The sequence below is a fragment of the Triticum urartu genome, chromosome 2 (assembly GCF_003073215.2).
Source record: "Triticum urartu cultivar G1812 chromosome 2, Tu2.1, whole genome shotgun sequence".
In the NCBI taxonomy this organism is placed as follows: domain Eukaryota; kingdom Viridiplantae; phylum Streptophyta; class Magnoliopsida; order Poales; family Poaceae; genus Triticum; species Triticum urartu.
In genome coordinates, this window is record NC_053023.1 from 752,533,997 (window position 1) to 752,552,914 (window position 18,918).

General features: G+C 44.0%; 1 protein-coding gene and 1 pseudogene across 1 annotated transcript; both read right to left on the reverse strand.

Annotated features, from left to right (window-relative positions):
- Positions 1–1,875: 1,875 nt before the first annotated feature.
- On the reverse strand, positions 1,876–4,308 carry LOC125540523 (disease resistance protein RGA2-like). The gene is made up of 2 exons (XM_048704146.1): positions 4,253–4,308; positions 1,876–3,469 (listed from the first exon to the last, which is right to left on the reverse strand). The coding sequence occupies exon 2, from the start codon at positions 3,436–3,438 to the stop codon at positions 2,014–2,016; it is 1,425 nt and encodes a 474-aa protein (XP_048560103.1). The 5' UTR covers positions 3,439–3,469; positions 4,253–4,308; the 3' UTR covers positions 1,876–2,013.
- A 9,828-nt stretch (positions 4,309–14,136) lies between these two features.
- Positions 14,137–17,593, reverse strand: LOC125538609 (annotated as a pseudogene).
- Positions 17,594–18,918: the final 1,325 nt, after the last annotated feature.

Consider the following 18,918-nt stretch of genomic DNA (forward strand, 5'->3'; position numbering starts at 1 on the left):
ATGTTCAGTATATATTTTCTTTCAAACAAAGGAGAAGTAAAAGCTGCACAAGTAACAAGTAATACCTTCCGCGTGGTCTTCGATTGATTTGCTCCTCTCTCTTTAAGTTTGGACACCCGGTGATCACCACCTCCTTTATTTTCGCAACTGCCTTTGCTCCACCAATTGAAACTAGATCTGGACAACCCGAAATCCTCAAATTCTCAAGTGATGCAAGATTACTACGCCAAATGTCGCCAGGGATGGATGTTATACCCTGGCCACCAATGTTCAGTGAGACGAGGGATGTGAGGCCCAGTAGGCAGCTGGGAACACATGGTGAGATATCCCCACATTGTGTTAAGCTGAGCTTTTGGAGAGACGATGGTAACACCAATCCCCTATGCCAGTTGAGACTTGGGCAATCATCAACTACCAGATATTTCAGATTAGGGAAATTCCCAATTGGCAGAGACACTAGCTTGGGGCAAAATTGGATGTCAATTTTCTCAATACCGGGCAGGTATTCTTGCGTTAAGATGCCATCAAGGGTTAACAACTGACGACAGCATGCAAATCTTAGTGCATTAAGGGACGGGAATGTTGTAGTGTTGCCTCCAATATATGTAAGAGAACAACAACTAATGCGCAACCTCCGTAGAGATTGAAGACTCCACATTTGTAGTTGGATGGACGTGGCATACTGGCATCCTAAACTGAAGTCGGTGAGGGAGCAGCAGTCAATACTGTTAAAGAGACCAGAATTCCATAGACAGAGCTTCTTAAGGGTCGGCGATACCAATCTTTGGAGGCGGATCCAGTTCTTCAAGAAAATGAAAACCCTCAAAATCTTCGGTTGGTACTGATGCTAACATCTTGCATTCTTTAATCTTAATTTTCTTAATGGCTGGCACAAAACGAGGATGCAGAAAATCTCCAAGGCTTGATATATTTCCACACCGAGTAATTGTTACGTCAGTCAAGAACAGGAAGGCGTCAATTGCAGGTATCTCTATTAAGTTCTCAAGTCGAACACAACCTAAAAAAGTAAGCGATTTTAAGCTTGGCAAGTTCTCTGGCTGAAACCAGCTTGGAAGCGAGGCACTGGCATAATTCTCAAGAAACAGAGACTTGAGACTGATAGGAGGTTGCATAACTTCAAGGACTTCTTTGTTCTGGATGATTTGAGACTTGGGAAAGCCTTCCCCCGAGGAACACATCCTCAGTGTCAACTCTTCTATATATTTCTTGTTCTTCAGTTCAGATTCTGCTGCATGATCCCTACTTAGGATGCCAACATTATCTATCGCCAAGTGTCCGCGAAATTATTTCAGATTCTTTATTAACTTGATAACTCGTCTAAGCTCACTGGCTGAATCAAGAGTCATGGGAAGCCCAGCATAATATGATAATCCACGTGCATAAAATTCCTGTAAATTGATCAACTTCCCAAAGTCATTGGGCAAGCATTCCAGCTTGCATTTCTGGGCATATAATTTCTGCAAATTATATAGCCAACAGAAAGTTGAGGGAATCCTCTTCAAAGGACAAGCTTCGGATATTTGAAGGTACCGAAGATGCTTCCAGTTGCCAATACTATCTGGTAACTCAGTTATGAAGGCACAAGAAAAAACACGCATACGCAGAAGTTTAGTACCCCAGTGATCCATTACAAAGACTGATTTTCTCCCTAGTTTCTTCTCACATATAAGGGTACGCAGCTTCGTGAATTGGCATAGACTCAGCAAGTTGGAATCATCAAAGTCACCACTAGGGAGTATGTACAGATGACGAACATTTTCGGGAACCTTATCAAAGTCAGTCTTCTTTTGTAAGATGAAGCAGTCGTGCTTTGAAACCATCTGTGCCATGTCATGCAGCAAGTCATGGATTACATATCTACTACCAACCCTTTGAAAGAAGGACCGTGTTACAAGGTCTTCAAAATACTGCAAACTTGTAGATAGAATTGTAGCACCACCTTGAGGATCCACAAACCCTTCTGCTCCCCAAATATCAGCTAAGGAATACTTCTCAAATTTGTAATCTTAATTTGGGGTACACAGCACAGAATGAGAAACATTGCTTCAAATGGAATGGTAAATACATGAAGCTCAACCGAATGGCAGGCAAAATGTCAGTCTCTTGTTGACTCAACTCCCAGAGTTCATGCTCAAGTATAGAATTCCAATGTGATGCTTGAAGGTCCGTGCTTAACATTCGACCAAGAGTTTTGGCGGCCAAGGGAGAACCCTTCAGTTTAGGAATTATTTTTCTACCAATTGACTCCAACTCAGGGTCATTGCGAGAACTCTCGGATCCAAAGGCACACAATTTGAAGAAATTCCAAAAAAGTTCATCTTTTAGACCTTCTAATATAGCGGGATCCATTGTGCGCACCCCCTCGTCAACAGTTGGACATCTAGTGGTGACCAACATCACACTTCCCTCTTGGACACTTCTAAAAGGTGCACAAAACCTCTTCCAGCACTGCCCATTTTCCTTCATGGCATCATCCCACATATCATCAAGGACAATGAATAACCTTTTTTTGTCCACATGGTTTATAAGCGCTCGTTGAAGAGCATCCAAATTATCAGATGTTGCCTCCTTTCCATTACAAGATTGTATGACCTCTTTAGTTAACCTCTTTATGTCAAAGTCATCTGAGACACAAACCCAAATTATTAGCTCAAAGTGTGACTTCACTCTTTGATGGTTGGTGATATGTTGGGCCAAAGTAGTCTTTCCTACACCCCCAATTCCAACTATTGACAGAACAGGAATAGCAGATATTCTTGATTCATTACTAACTTGGTTGCTTGCTGATGCACTTGTTGATGCATTAATTGAACTAATTGCTCGCTTGCGTTTTGAATTTGTAGGTATATTAAGAAATCCCAATACCTGCTTCAGTTCTTTGTCACGACCAAATATTTTTGTTTCATTTGGCATAGAGGTGGTCTCCGGCCTGACTAATTTGTCAAAGCGTTGTGCAACTCCACGAATCCCCATATTCTCCAGATGGCTTGAAAGAAGATTCAATCTTGAATGGACATCACTCAGTTTGTTGAAGCTGCCTTGGATTATGGTATCATAAAAATCAGTGAAAGGAGATTGGCTTGCATTGCCCTCCACTTGCACCTTCATCTTGTACCATGTGAACTCATCGAGAAGGTCCTCGGCCTCATACACTGCGTCCTTGAGATTGGGAAGCAGCTTGGTCACATTTTCCTCATGGCTTCTCCACTCTGCTTTGTTGATTAGGTCATACATTGCAGGAAGAGTATCCCTGAGGCGTTGTAGTCCACTCTCCAATAGCAACACACCATCCTGGAGGCTTTGCTCCTGTGAGCCACTCCATCGGGAATGCAGAGATGAAATGGCAGATTTGGCCCACCGAAACAAAGTGACGCATTCATTGATGGCACCAATAATCCCAATGGCAGGCAAGCTCATGGTGGCCAGAGTCTGGACACCTGTTATTTTCCTACGAGCAAACAAGATGCAATTAGCATTGTGGAAGTAAATTTTGCAGTATGAGTATATAACAAGCCGACTATTGCAGTAGTTGTTTTCAGCAGATACGTTTCCACCAAAATTTCAATCAAGTTAGATTGAACAGACACACCAGAAAATTAGAGAAACATCTCAGGAATTGAAGTGAAGATTTAGTTAGAAATCCAGTATGTCTCTACAATTATTAACAAAAATGATTTACTTAATCACGTACATGAAATATACACTGCTATATTCCAGTGAGATTTAGGGCGTGTTTGGATCATGCCAAACTAACACAGGAATTGTTTGGTTTCTACCACACTCTAGCACGCCAAACCAAAATAAGCCACCACGCGTCACCATTTTGCAGGTAAAGTGTAACGGATGATTCGTCCGCCCGCACTTGTGGCTCGCCACAGCTTAGCACAGCGTATTTACGTCCTGATCCAAACATGGACTTTATTCACATTTGGAACTGAACCGAGAGAAAGAACATGGGGAGGAACATGACATAATATTTTCTCCTTTTATTTATTTATTTATGCAACTCTGGGTGCAATACATGAAAAAACTAAACTATCTTGTCCGCATGCTTCACATCTTCATAACAGAGTGTTCTTCGAAAAAAAGATTTGTTCTAAGCTAAACTAGATACCTGGATTCTACTTTTAAGAACACACATAGAGAAACAAACAAAAAAACAAGGCATGTGGAATGCAGAAGGAGAATCCAAACCGTAGAAGAAAGCAAGGTTCAAGAGAGGCCTGCTCACCAGGATCGGTGCTTCTTGGGTTCGATGAGCACTCACTGTAAAAAGCGCAGAAGGTGTAGGAGGAGAGAAATGAAGCTAACAATCTTGGAGGGATGCTTAACAATGTCCAAAAGTCACCCCTCACAGCTTCTGGGAAGCTTCCGGGAAGAACCAACCATGGTCCGGTCATTGTTGTTGCATACAAAATTCATGATGAGCTCACAGCTTTGTCCGCTTGCCGTTGCATACAAAATTCATGATGCTACCTGCTCCTTGTTGTTATGCTAAATTCATTATGTACATGTTCCTTATTGCACACAAAATTCATGATGCTACCTGCTCCTTGTTGCATACAAAATGCTGGGAAGCTTCCACGAAGAAGCAACCATGGTCCGAAGTGAGCTCACACCTTTGTCCGCTTGCTGGTGCACCAGGTTGATGCTACCTGCTCCTTGTTTCATACCTTAGATCATATACTTTTCTCCCAGGTGTCTCTAGCATTAACGAATAGACTAAGCGAGCGGAATACGGACATCCTCGATGACACGTATACTGTGTGAAAGCAAGAAAACAAATACCCTGCATCAAGGCAAGACAGACAAATGAAGAAGTATTATCCCTGTAAACCAGCTGCAATACAGGCAACTTTAAATTGAGAAGCCTGTTACTGCATCTGTACTGTATTAATACAAAAAAAGGGTACCATAGTCGCCAAATGACCTTCATACATGGAAAAGAAATCAAATTGTGAATCTGGTAGAAGAAAGCCGTGTTCACCTGGATTGGTGCTACTTGCTGTCGATGAGCATTCGCTATAAAAAGCGCAGCAGCATCAGCAGGAGGAGAGAAATGAACCTAGCAATGTTGGATGAACTGAGGGTGGGCGGAGCCTATCAGTCTACAGGAGTCAACCTTCACAGCTTCTGCGGAACTTCCAGGAAGAACCAGCCATGATCCCGGGCGAGCTCACAGCTTTGTCCGCTTGCCAGTGCACCCATGTGTATTATCATATCTTAACTTTATGATGCTACATTCAGGGATTATATTACTTAAACCTCAGTATGTATATATCTGGAGAAAAGTGCACTGCAGTAAGAGTTACGCTCTGCTGGTAAATGAAAGCAGAGGCTGCTACTCCAGGAGCAACAGAAATGGGGAAAAATACTCTGCTGTTTGGATTAAATCATTGTAATTACTCTTCTATCAGTGGAGGAAAAGTTTAAGCGATTAAAAGACAGGGGAACAGCTAGAGTTGCTTTTAGTTCTGAAACCTCTTCCTGAAACCCCACTACAGAAACCACATATCTTGAGAATTTTGCAATAACCGTGGTGGGTGCTCTCTTGGTGAATGTCGGCAAATGTCGTCAGCTCATTCCTTCCAATAATCAAGGGGTGTCAAATGATTGCTTAAAACAGTGAATGAACGCCACATATTAAGAAGAGCTAGCTTGTTGCCTAGAGTGGTTTCTCTTGTCAAGGCAAAGGAATGACCAGACAGAGCAAAAAGAACGAATGAAAGATCTCTTCTTTCTTCCTTCCTTCATTGCAAGCAGTGCAATGCATTGCTTACCCTATCTCTCAAATCTTTTTCAATGTACATACACATATACCCGGACTGGATTATCGGATCCAATCAGGATCAATTGATCATAGGAGGAGCGAGATGAGGGCGTTGATGATGTTCCATTTCCTTCATCTCTTGGTGATCTCACCCTGCAGCTCATCGACGAGCCGCCCGTCCAGCAGGTTCCTCTGAAAACTTGCCAAGTTGTGGGTAAATAACCAAAATTTTCTTTTACTATTCACAATTATTATGCACTTTGGCTCTCTTTTTTCTGACAATAATGCTAGCTTACAAGATAAAACAAAAATATGCATACATAGACAGCCTTAAGAACATGTCTCAGAGATGCACAATGACTGACTCTTGTGCTATGAAAAACTGATGATGAATGTAGCTCGGCCACCAGCCATACCAAAAATAAATGCTTAAGAACATTGATACTAATTGTTCAAACTAATCCTAGCTGACTTTGGTCAAGGCAAAACTAACACAGAAGAGTGGTCTGAACCTTTCTTGCATCTTTATGCACCTCTGCTGCTGCAGAGTGCAGTTACTTCTGAAATGCCTTTTATTCGAATGATACAAAAGGAGAGGAGTGCCTAATCGATGAGAAACATCTGCAGCTTTTCATAGAAAGTGGCCAGAAGTCTGAAGCCAGTTCCGTTGCAGTTTGATCACCACAAGGCAACAAGAAAGTCGCAAACCAACCTCTTGTGTTCATTTAGTTATCAATCCTCCTCCCTGAAATCCAACTATCAATGAACACATAAATATCTTGAGAAAATGCAGCAACAGTGGCACTCTGCCGGTCAAAAACAAACAAACAAACTCCACTGTTTCTTTGGAGCGGGTGAAGAATTCAGTTGCATCAATGAGTTCCAACAACACCCTACAGCTCAAATGCAGTCTGTTCCCAAATATAAGTCTTTTTAGAGATTTCAACAAGTGACTACATACAGAGCAAAATAAGCGAATGTATACTCTAAAATATGTCTACATACATCCGTATGTTGCAGTCAATTTGAAATGTCTAAAAAGACTTATATTTAGGAACGGAGGGAGTAACGTATACTCAAAGCTAGCAGTTCAAAGGCTAGCAGCCAGCCATCAGACCTGAAAATTAAGGCCCTCCCCCTCAAATATGCATGTTCATTGTTCAAACTAATCTTGATTGTGGACAGGCAGGCAGATGCAGTGCTGTGATCAATGATCATGCATGCTACAACCACAAGGCAAGACAAACAAAAAAAGCTAGCCTGAACCCTGCTGCAACCAAATGCATATACTGTACTCCCTCCGTAAAATAATATAAGAGCGTTTAGATTACTATTTTAGTAATCTAAATGCTCTTATATTAGTTTACAGAGGGAGTATTAGTGAGCTAAATGAAGTACACAGCCATTAATTCCTTTGGAAATAATCTATCCATCCTGGAAAATAAGTGCAGCTTTCTGTTAGCTTGGTTGCAGCTTCGAATAAACAATCATAATTACCAGGCTCTTCTGAATTAAACCGTTAATCCAGAAACCTCACAAGGCAACAGTCAAGTGATAATCTTAGTTGTAACAATCATAGCATAATATAAAATCTGGGCAAGCTCTGCAGACTAATTAAACCGTATCTCCGAAGAATTCAAAACAACCCTGAAGGGGCCACCTTTATTTCTTGTGTTGAAATCTGGAAGGCGAAAAGAACATGTTGCAAACCAGACTATTTCCTTAATTCAGAATACTATTAGTGCATATGTAATGCAAATAAGAATGCAAGATCATTGTACAAGAGTAGCCACCTCTCCCGCGACCGCGTCGCCCCCGCGGGCGGCCGGTCGCGTCCAGCCTCCTCCCCCGCGCAACTCTCCCTCCCCCTTCCTCCCTGCCGCCGGCGCCGGCGCCCGCTGCGGCCTGGCCCGGGCGACGCTGGTGGCGGCGGCCCCCTGGCCTTTCCCCTCTCGGGTGTCCACCGGCGCGGGACGGGGCGACCCCGGGTGGTGCTTCTAGGCGGCGACGGTCCAGCGCGGCGGCGGGGGCTCCTGGCGGGAGCGGGGGCGAACTTCTGGTCGGCGGTGTCGCCGTTGGCGGCGGGGCGACGCGGCGGCGCGGTCTGGCGGCGCCCGATCGGCAAAGAAACATCTCTTTCACTTTGGGTCTTTCGCGATAAAGGACGGGTCGGAGATTCGTTTTTGGGAAGATATCTGGCTAGGCGGTGCCACTCTTCGAGAACAATATCCAGCCTTATACAACATTGCTCGCGATAAGAATAATACTATTGCGCATGTGCTCAGTTCATCCCCCCGAATATTTCGTTCAGGCGGGATTTGACTGGCCCCCGACTTATGTCATGGCATAATCTTTTGTCCCGTCTGGATGCGATTAGCCTGACAGAAGGGCGGGATGTGTTTCGCTGGAACCTTACTACATCAGGGTCTTTCACCGTAGACTCTATATATTGTGCGCTCACGCATTTTGAGGTACCGGTGAGTAATAATAAGAAAATTTGGTGGTCGAAGATACCACTAAAAGTTAAAGTCTTCATGTGGTATCTTCGTAGGGGAGTTGTTTTAACCAAAGACAACCTCGCACGGCGCAATTGGCAAGGGAGTAAGAAGTGTTGTTTTTGTACTCATGATGAGACCATCAGACACCTCTTTTTCCAATGCAACTTTGCACGTTCTACGTGGTCAGTCATCCAAATAGCGTCAAGTTTATATCCGCTCACAAGTGTTGCCAACATTTTTGGTCATTGGTTGGACGATATTTCAAATAGGTTCAAAACGCTATTAAGGGTGGGAGCGTATGCCTTACTATGGTCGCTTTGGCTATGTAGAAATGATTTTGTTTTTAATGACAAAAATGCTTCTCCTTTGCAGGCTATTTTCCGTTGTACGCACTCGCTTCGTATGTGGTCTATGCTACAACGAGCGGAGGTCCAACCGCTGTTCAAGGCGGTGCGTACGCGGTTGAAGCAGGTGGCTACGGAGGTTTTTACCCAACATGGGTGGCAGCATAACCTCCGGATCGGTCCATCTCACCTTTCGACATAGGCACAGTGTCGGTCTATAGGACTCTATTATTGCCGATTTGTCGGTTTTTGTTTTCTTCTGGTTGTCAGACTTTTGATGTTCGACTATGTGCATCCTAATTATACAGAGGCCGGGTGTTGCTCATAATGCTTTGTATCCACTTAATACTACATTTTTGAGTTAATAAAATCGCCCTTTATCGAAAAAATCATCATGGGATGGAAGGCATGAACCATACCGGTGCCGGCCAAGGCCCTGGACCATCTCCCGGCTGCCATCCATCCTTGAGGTTGAATACCCCGATGCCATTGTAGTAGCGGTCGCGAGCATCCTTGTATCGCCCTGGATCGTCCTCGGTATAGTAGACGCAACCGGCCCTGAGCTCCGGGAGCTCCCTCGTAGTCGTGGACACGCAGAAGGAACCGTTCCCCCTGGCGAATAGCGCGGTTTTGGTTGGGCCAGAAAACGCTCGCTTGAAGGCGGCGGGCCGCAAAATGCTTGGGTTTGTGTTTGAGCCAGATAAAGAAAAAAAACCAAGAAAAGCCCGGAGGAATCGGCCCGATTCGATTCATGGTTGATGTAGCTCTGTGGAAAAATTAATTAAATTGCAGGGATCATCGTGAGCTCAGTGTGAGAACAAGCAAATCACCTGAAGGCATGCTGTCCCCCTGTGTTTTGAAACTGAAACTGCAGTCACAGAAACCGCTGAACCAAACGAACCAAACTGTGCCCAGGAGTTCATATTTGATACTCCTTCCGTTCCTTTATATAAGATCTATCTGTTTTTTGGTAAATTCTATAATATAAAATGCATTTCTTCTAATTCCTCGTAATTTCAGTTTTAGCCCTCTAAAAAAAGGAAAGTATTTCTTTCCTATCTCTCCTTGTAGCAAAACAGGCAAAGTATCTCTCTCTCGATTGCATGTCTCTCTCTTACTTTTCTAGACTAATTGATTTACTTGCCCCTAACCAATAAATTTGCTAAGGCTAATTTCGTCCTAACATGTCTATAATTATGTGCCTTGGTCGCCGTGCCAAAAATAATACACCATACATAACGGAACAAAGGGAGTAGTATATATGATTAATTGCAAGGCACTTGTGTTCGTTTAGTTCCAAACCCTTTTCCTAAATAGGACTTGTTAGAATAAATCTGAGGCATACCGTTGATCATCCGAGGACCAAGCAATTACAGGAGCACGACACCGAGATTTGTTAACGAGGTTCACCGATATGGCTACATCCCTGGGGCTTGACTACGGGTGCTCCTCCCCGTGACACCGTCACAATACCGCACACCGGCCACCCGGGCGCCGACACACGCCGCCGGCTCCCCCTTGCGCGCCTATGCTATTATGTTGGCATAGGTTACATCGTGTGTCTACCCTCGCTATATAAGAGAGGTCTAGGATACAAGTGTCCTACTTGGACACGACTCCATATCCTATCTAAACACAATACAACTATAAGTCCAACTGTAACCTACCTTGTACACTATATTCAACACAACTCCAACAAACTCCACCTTGGCGAATATTCTCCACCACCTTGAATTTGTCAATGCGTCAAACTTCCATGTACATTGGACTTGAGTTTATCCCATGAGTACCGCTGCTACTCCAAAGACTCCATATGACTCCACCTGCAACTTGTAGTCCCTTCTTTTCTTGACCACAGTCAACACTCGAGCAAAATTAAGTTCCTCTTTACTCTAGTGTATGCTCCCAACTTCCAGAGCTCCGTTCAACGCCATCACACACTGATCACTTACCTGCGTGAAAATGAACAACTCACATATTGGGTGTCACACATAAGAGTTACCTGAACTCAACATCACCACTCCTTTCTTGACCGTCTGTCTGAAACTTGAAGGAATTTCACCGTTGCTTGTAGTCATCCCGAGTCAATTCGCAGTTGTCTCACCACATGTATGACCACCAGAGCCCCTGGCCCGTCTCCATGTCCCGTGCGCGCCGCATGCCTCGCCGCTATTACCGCGTCGAGCCTCCGCTGTCCCAATCGAGTCTCAAGGGTCGTGAACCCACACCACTCAACCCCCACTGCAGAGTACCATCGATCATCACCGACCGATGACGAGTTTCACGCTTTCATCAGACCACTGGGCTCCAGTCCGAACTGCATGTCACTCGCTTTTTCCCGCCTGCTGAATAGGCTTCGATTCTCTGGATCCTTACACCGTAGCCCCCCAATCCAGCTCCACCTTCAACATGACTCTATGGTAGATGATCAGTCCACCCTCGCGCCCCGTCGACTTCAAGCTCACATGCGTACGCCATCTTGAATCAACCCCACGCCATAGTCTTGTCGAAGCCACACAAGCCCTCGGGGCCTGCGCCACGTGTTTCCACGCCCAGAAGTCGGTCACCATCAGCATCACGCACTTATGTCGTCGCTGATCCCACCACCGTTTTCTGTACCAACCGACTTGTGTCGATCCCGTCAGACTGTCCAGTCCGACCCAGTCGAACTTCCCTCGACTGTAACCATGCTCCACCCTGCATCATCACTGCTTGCACTTTGCATGCTTAAACGCCCTGTGTATGCATGATTCTGCCCCGACGTGTTCCAGACATTTCTGAGCCTAATACGCACGTCGTCAACCTGCCAACTGGTACAACCCGTGTGCAATTTGCAATGGCTCAAAATAAAATTGCTTCCATGGTAGCTCCCGTGGTTGCACCATGTGCGTGCCTCCACTAGTCCCGATGCTATTTTCCTTTGTCCCATTGATGTCCATGCCACGCCAATACCATGGGCAGATTGTCCTTTTTTTCCACAACAAATCTCTTTGTCCTTGCTGCGTTCGGAATACTGCCCAGCTCGGCCAGCACGCCTCGGCCTTGACCTGCTCTGCAGCTGGGGCCTTTACCCCAGCGAGCCAACCCCGCATGGGCCGGCCTGCCCAAGAGCCAGTCTACGTACGTCGCCGCCGCTTGCACGCTCCTTGCCACGATCGGATCTTGTCATCGATCAATCCGAGTCGCCGAACAGCTGCTCGTTGCCTCTGCCTGCAACCCTCTCGTACACATTACGCCGCCGCCTTACGATCTATCCATCCAGCTCCAGACGCGTCACATGCGCGTGCCGCCGCTGCTTCCGGTTCGATCTGGCCGCTGCCCGGCGCCTCACAGACGAGATGCTTGCTACAGATGCTTCCGATTGCTTCTTGAAGATTACAACATGACCAACTCTGTTTTTAGCTCGCAACTCATCGACCATACTGTCCCGCATTATGCTCGCTTCCACAGATTTCTGTCGATGTTCTCTTCATCCTCCAGATCTCAACAATCCGCAATCTCTGGACCTCACAATCTTGCTCTGATACCACTTGTTAGAATAAATCCGAGGCATACCGTTGATCATCCGAGGACCAAGCAATCACACGAGCACGACACCGAGATTTGTTAACGAGGTTCACCGATATGGCTACATCCCCGGGGCTTGACTACGGGTGCTCCTCCCCGTGACACCGTCACAATACCGCACACCGGCCACCCGGGCGCCGACACACGCCGCTGGCTCCCCCTTGCGCGGCTGTGCTATTATGTTGGCATAGGTTACATCGTGTGTCTACTCTCGCTATATAAGAGAGGTCTAGGATACAAGTGTCCTACTTGGACACGACTCCATATCCTATCTAAACACAATACAACTACAAATCCAACTGTAACCTACCTTGTACACTATATTCGACACAACTCCAACAGGACTATCCTAAGAAAAATGCTACTACTCCAGTAGCAATACAAATATATACAGACACATGTCCAGTAGCAACAACAAACTGTTTCTGAACACAGTTGTAAAAGCAAATGCATGTTCTTTGTTCAAACTATGCCTAATCATGAACAGGAAGATGCAGTGGTCATGCACGCACTCATGCACTGTGATTAAGCATATATCCCAGAGTTGCTTTATGATTAGCTTTACCCCATCCAAAAACAAAAAAGAGAACACCAGAGTTGGTCGATGCACATTGAAGGTCGATGATGAGCAGAGCATAAAAATGATTGCTTGTTGAGCTGGAATAACCGATGAGAACTTTGTGGATGGCCGGCGGCGGCGGTGGAACTGAATGTGCATCAACTGCATGGCTGCTCATTCCCTTCATCATCTTTTTTTGGCACCAAAAATGACTGCTTGTTTGTGCTGTGCTGTGCTGTGGTGCCCTGCCTGTTCACTCTTCCTAATTGATTCAGACTAATCCTCAAATAGGTGACAAACAAATAGGATGCTCAAAGTGCAGCAGCTTTCTGTAGCAGCCATCAACCCTAAGAATTCAGCTCTAAAGTTTGAAAACAATCACAGATGCAAAAGCAAAACAAACACAAGAGGCTCTCAAGTCTGAACCCTGAAAACCAGTAAGTTGTTCGTTACTTTCTGAACCCCAAACACTGTCTTTGAAAGAAGTGCAGTAAGCAGGATCGCATATTCAGGCTCTCAAGTCACCCAAAACATCAGCAGCACAAATGCTTCAATAAAGAACAGGTGCCTTAGCTATGCTCTGCTGCACACTGCAATAAATCACATTTCAAACAACTAATTCTGTTACTCTCAAATGTACATCATCGGACTAAAAATAGCATTTACTTTAACTTTCTGGCGGTCCAAAATACTAATCCATCAGAGGCGTAAAAATCCGCCCCCCCTGCAACCATCTTCAGCACACTAGCTAGTATTTTACATCTGAAACCAGAAACCAGACCTGCCTGTTCATTGTTCAAACCAGCACTAAAACACACAAAATGCATGCATATACAACATGTCTTAGAGGCCTATGGCGACTCTGTCGTTTCGTAAGTTATCAGTCTAGTAGGATTGTGCAAATCGGGAACTGATAATTATCAGCACAAATATTGGAAATAGTTGATGGAATAAAACTGTAAAAGAAGGGAGAAGCAGCCACACAGAGACTGATAGAGACAGCGAGACGAAGTCATGCAGTAAACACCACATTTTTTTCTTTCATTGCCGCTGACAAGCCTTCTCCTCCTGTCTTCCAACTTCCAAATGATGCAATGACGAGTTCCTGCGAACAGAACATGATCAGTAGAGAAAAATTTGGTAGAGAGGGAGACAAGCTTCTCAAAATGTCACCAGTGATAAACATCACAGTTTCCTCTCTGGAAATACTAACCAGAAACAAGATATGCAAATACTTTAATGATGATGATTTAAGTTGGATTGTTATTGCATAATAGATAATACATGAGTTATTATTCCCAGAATATAGGGAATTTCGAACAGCAAACAAGTAAAAGATGGACGAGAAACAAGTGTGAATTAGCACAAAATACTACCTTAGACGGAATCTTGTCCCATCAGCTCCTTTTCCTCTAACTTTGGGCACCTGTATATCCGCACCTTCTTTACGTTTGCAACTGCCTTTGCTCCACCAATTGAAATTAGGTCTGGACAATCCGAAATCTCCAACACCTCAAGCGATGAAAGATTACTGCTCCAAATGTCGCCTGGAATTGATGTTATTCCCTGGCCACCAAGGCTCAGTGAGACGAGAGATGTGAGGTTCTGTAGGAAATTGGGAATAGACGGAGAGATATCCCCACATTCTTTTAGGGTGAGAGTTTTCAGAGAGGATGCAACACCAACCCCCTTCGCCAGCTGAGACTTGGGCAATTAAGAACCTCCAAATATTCCAGATGATGAAAACTCCCAAACCTTTCACCTGGTAGGGACAGTAACTCCGGACAATATTTGATTTTAATATTCTCAATAGCAGGTAGGTACTCTTGCGTTAGGATGCCATCAAGGGTTGACAATTTATCACAGGACGTAACTTTTAGGAAAGTAAGGGACGAGAATGCTCTGATGTTGCTAGTCCCCGTAGAAATGGAAAGATTAGGGGAGCCTCCAATAGATGTAAGAGATTTACCCCAAATTTCCAACCTCCGGACAGCTGGAAGACTCCACGTGTGTAGTTGAATGGATGTGACAAACGCGCACTGAAAATCAAAGGAGACGAGGGAGCAGCAGTCAATATTGCAAAAGAGACTAGAACGCCACAAATTGAGCTTCTTGAGGGACGGTGAAACCAATCTTTGGGGGCCGATGTTTGGACAATCGACTATCTGCAATTCTTCAAGCAAATGAAAATCCCCAAACACTTCACCTGGTATTGATTCTAGCATCTTGCAATTGGAAATACTTATTCTTTTGATGCCAGGTACATAACTTGGTTGCAGAAAATCTTCTAGGCTTGATAAATTTTCACACTTCTCAATGGTTATGTTTGTCAAGGACAAGAACGTACCAATTTCATGTATCTCATTTAGGTTCATGCTCTGTGAGGTCATGGGAAATGATATGCTCTTCATCGCAACAAAACCATCAAAATTAAGTGATGTTAAACTTGGCAAGTTTTGTGGTTGAAACCAGCTTGGGAGCGAGACACCGACATAATTCTTTACATAGAGACCCTTGAGGCTGGTAGGAGGTTGCAGACCTTCAAGCACTTCTGTATCATTGTTGTGGATATAAAAGTCAGCAGAGCGGAAAGCAACTCGCATATTCAATATCAACCTATCAAGACATTTCTTATTCTTCAGTTCAGCCTCTGCTGCCTGATCCTTACTTAGGATGCAAAGATTATGTATCACCAAGTATTCACGAATTTGATTCAGATGCTTTATTGACCTAATTCCTTGTGCCCTTTGATTGGCTGCATCAATAGTTAATCCACTTGATTCAAATTTCTGTAAACTGGTCAACTTATCAAAGTCAGCGGGTAAGCTTTGTATCTTGCATTTCTTGACATATAAAATCTGCATATTATATAGCCAACAGAAAGTTGAAGGAATCCTCTTCAAAGGACATGCTCTAGAGATTTCAAGGTACCGCAGATGCTTCCAGTTACCAACACTATCTGTTGTACGCATACGCAGAAGTTTACATTTGTGAAGACAAAAGAGATCACACGCATACGCAGAAGTTTAGTACACCAGTGGTCCATTACAAAGCTTGCTCTTTGCCCTAAATTATTCTTGCAAATTAAGGTGCGCAGCTTCGTGTACTTGCATAGTCTCAACAAGTTGGAATCATCAAATTCACTGCTAGGGAGTATGTATAAATGGCGAACATTTTGGGGAACTTTATCAAAGTCACTCTTATTTCGTAAGATGAAGCAGTCGTGCTCTGAAACTTTTTGTGCCATGTCATGCAGCAAGTCATGGATTACATATCGACCATTAACCTTTTGAAAGAATGACCGCGCGACAAGGTCTTCAAAATACTGATAGCAAATATCTTGAATGGGAACACCACCTTGAGGCTCTACAAAGCCTTCTGCTACCCAAATTTCAGCTAAGCACGCCTTCTCAAATTTGTAATCTTTGGGATACACGGCACAGAATGCGAAGCATTGTTTCAAGTAGAATGGTAAATACATGTAGCTCAACCGAAGGGCAGGCAAAATCTCGGTTTCCTTTTGTTTCAACTCCCACAGTTCACTCTCAAGTATAGAACTCCAATGCGATGCTTGATGGTCCATCCTTAACATCCTCCCTAGAGTTCTGGCTGCCAAGGGAGAACCCTTCAATTTAGGAAGTATTCTTCTTCCAATACACTCTAACTCAGGATCATTGCTAGAACTCTCAGATCCAAACACACATAACTTGAAGAAATTCCAAAAGACATTGTCCTTTAGACCTTCAACTATAACAGGCTCCATTGTTTGCACTGCCTTGGTAACATTTGGACATCTTGTGGTGATTAACATTGCACTTCCCTCTTGGACACTTGTAAAAGGTGCACAAAACATCTCCCAACACCGCCCATTATGATTCAAAGCATCATCCCACACATCATCAAGGACTATCAATAACCTTTTATCTTTCACGTGGTTAGAAAGAGCACGCTGAAGAGAATCCAAATTATCAATCTTTGCCTCCTTTCCAGTACATGATTCTATGGCTTCTTTAGTTAACCTCTTCTCATCGAAGTCATCTGAGACACAAATCCAAATTATTAGCTCGAAGTGCGACTTCACCCGTTGATGCTTGCAAATATGTTGGGCCAAAGTAGTCTTTCCAACACCACCAATTCCAGCTACCACCAAAATAGGAAGACTCGATATTATTGGTTCACCAGTAACATGGTTGCTTGATGATGTGCTTGTTGATGCATTGATTGAACTAGTTGCTCTCTTGCGTTTTGGACGTATGGGTACATTAAGAAATCCCAATACCTGTTTCACCTCCTTCTCACGACCAAATATCTTTGTTTCCTTTGACAACAAAGAGGTGGTCACTGGTCTGACTTATTTGGCAAAGCGATGTGTAACTTCACGAAGCCCCATACCCTTCATCTCACTCGAAAGGTAATTCAACCTCAACTGGACATCATTCAACTTGTTGAAGTTGCCATGAATGACCTTATCAAGGAAGTCAATGAAAGGAGATTGAATTGCATTTCCCTCCGCTTGCACCTTCATCTCGTGCCATCTGAACTCATCAATAAGGTCCTCGGCCTCAGACACAGCATCCTTGAGACTCGGAAGGAGCATGGCCACATGCTCTTCATAGCTTCTCCACTCTGCTCCATTAATGAGGTGATACATTGCAGGAAGAGTGTCACAGAGACGTTGTAGATCACTCTGTAATTGCAATACATGATCCTGGAGACTTTGCTCTTGTGAGCCACTCCATCGGGAGCGCAGTGATGAAATGGCAGATTTGGCCGACAGAAACAAACTGACACAGTCATTGATGGCACTGATGATCCCGGTGGCAGACAAGCTCATGGTTGCAGGAGCGCAGATATGGAATATATCTTCGTCCTATGAGTAAACAGTGGACATAATAAGGATTGTGGAAGTAAGTTTTGCAGTCAGAATATACAACAAGCCGGCTATTGTAGTAATTATTTTGTCCAGATCCGTTTCCACCCATGGCATTAGTCTCAATGGATACATCAAGAAGTAAGCAAGTTAGAGAAATATCATGAATGATCTGTCAGTTGCGGTGCAAATAAAATCATTAAGTTTCAATATGTCTTTGCAATTATTTGCAAACATTTTGTGCTTTGACTAGAAATCATGTATGTGTAATGCATGTTATACTCAATATATATGGATGTTGTGACGTGAAATATACCAAATTATCTTCTTCTTACTCCTCACACCTTCATAAGACAGAGCGTTCTGGTTGCCCGCCCATACTTGTCCCTTCCCCGGTTTACTGAAATTTCCCTCGGATAGTATTTTTTGAAAACTGGTGTGTTGAGAGGTAAAATTGGTTGGTCGTTCAGAGCTAACATAGCTTTCTGAAATTTCCCTTGATTTTTCTTGTTTGAAAACTGGTTTGTTCGAGCTAAGATATGAGTGGAACGCATAAGAAGAAATGAAGAAAGTGAAGGTTCAAGCTCACCTGGATCGGCGCGGCTTGCCGTCGACGAGCGACTCCTTCAAATGCTCAGCAGCTGCAGCAGTAGCACCAGAAGGAGAGAAATCTTGGATGGATGAGAATGTGAGGACGAGCCTAATTAGAATCTCTTCGAAAGTGTCAACCTTCACGTACATACAAATTATGGGCGGAACCACCAACCACTGTGGCTTTGTTGGTTTCTCCTTGGCGAAAACGCCCAGGTGAGGTGCTATGTTAATGTCATCATCGTATAATACAATTTTGATGCTAGCTGCTCCTTGTTGCATATATTTCTTAAATTGTAGTAGTATTTTTTTCCCAGGTTGGACATGGTCGTGGAAATGAATGAATCGAATATGGAACGAGCCGAACACCAACATCCTCGAACACGAGTATATTGCATGAGTGAAAACAAAATAAAGTACTTCCCTGAATAATCGGATACATGTTAAAAAATGTGGATTATGGAGTCCTAAAAATGGCCATCTCATCATGGCCGCGAGCATACAAGTGAGCAATGAACCATTACATAAACTGAACTGTTCATCTGCTGCGGCTCAAAATGCAGAAAAGAAAAATAAGCTGCAAACCAAACTGTTCTCTCTAGTTACTGATACCTCAGCCAGGATCTTTTTACAAGTGCGGTAAGAGTAGTGGTGTAGTGGTGTTTTGACTCTTAAAATTGGCACAATCATAAAGAGTA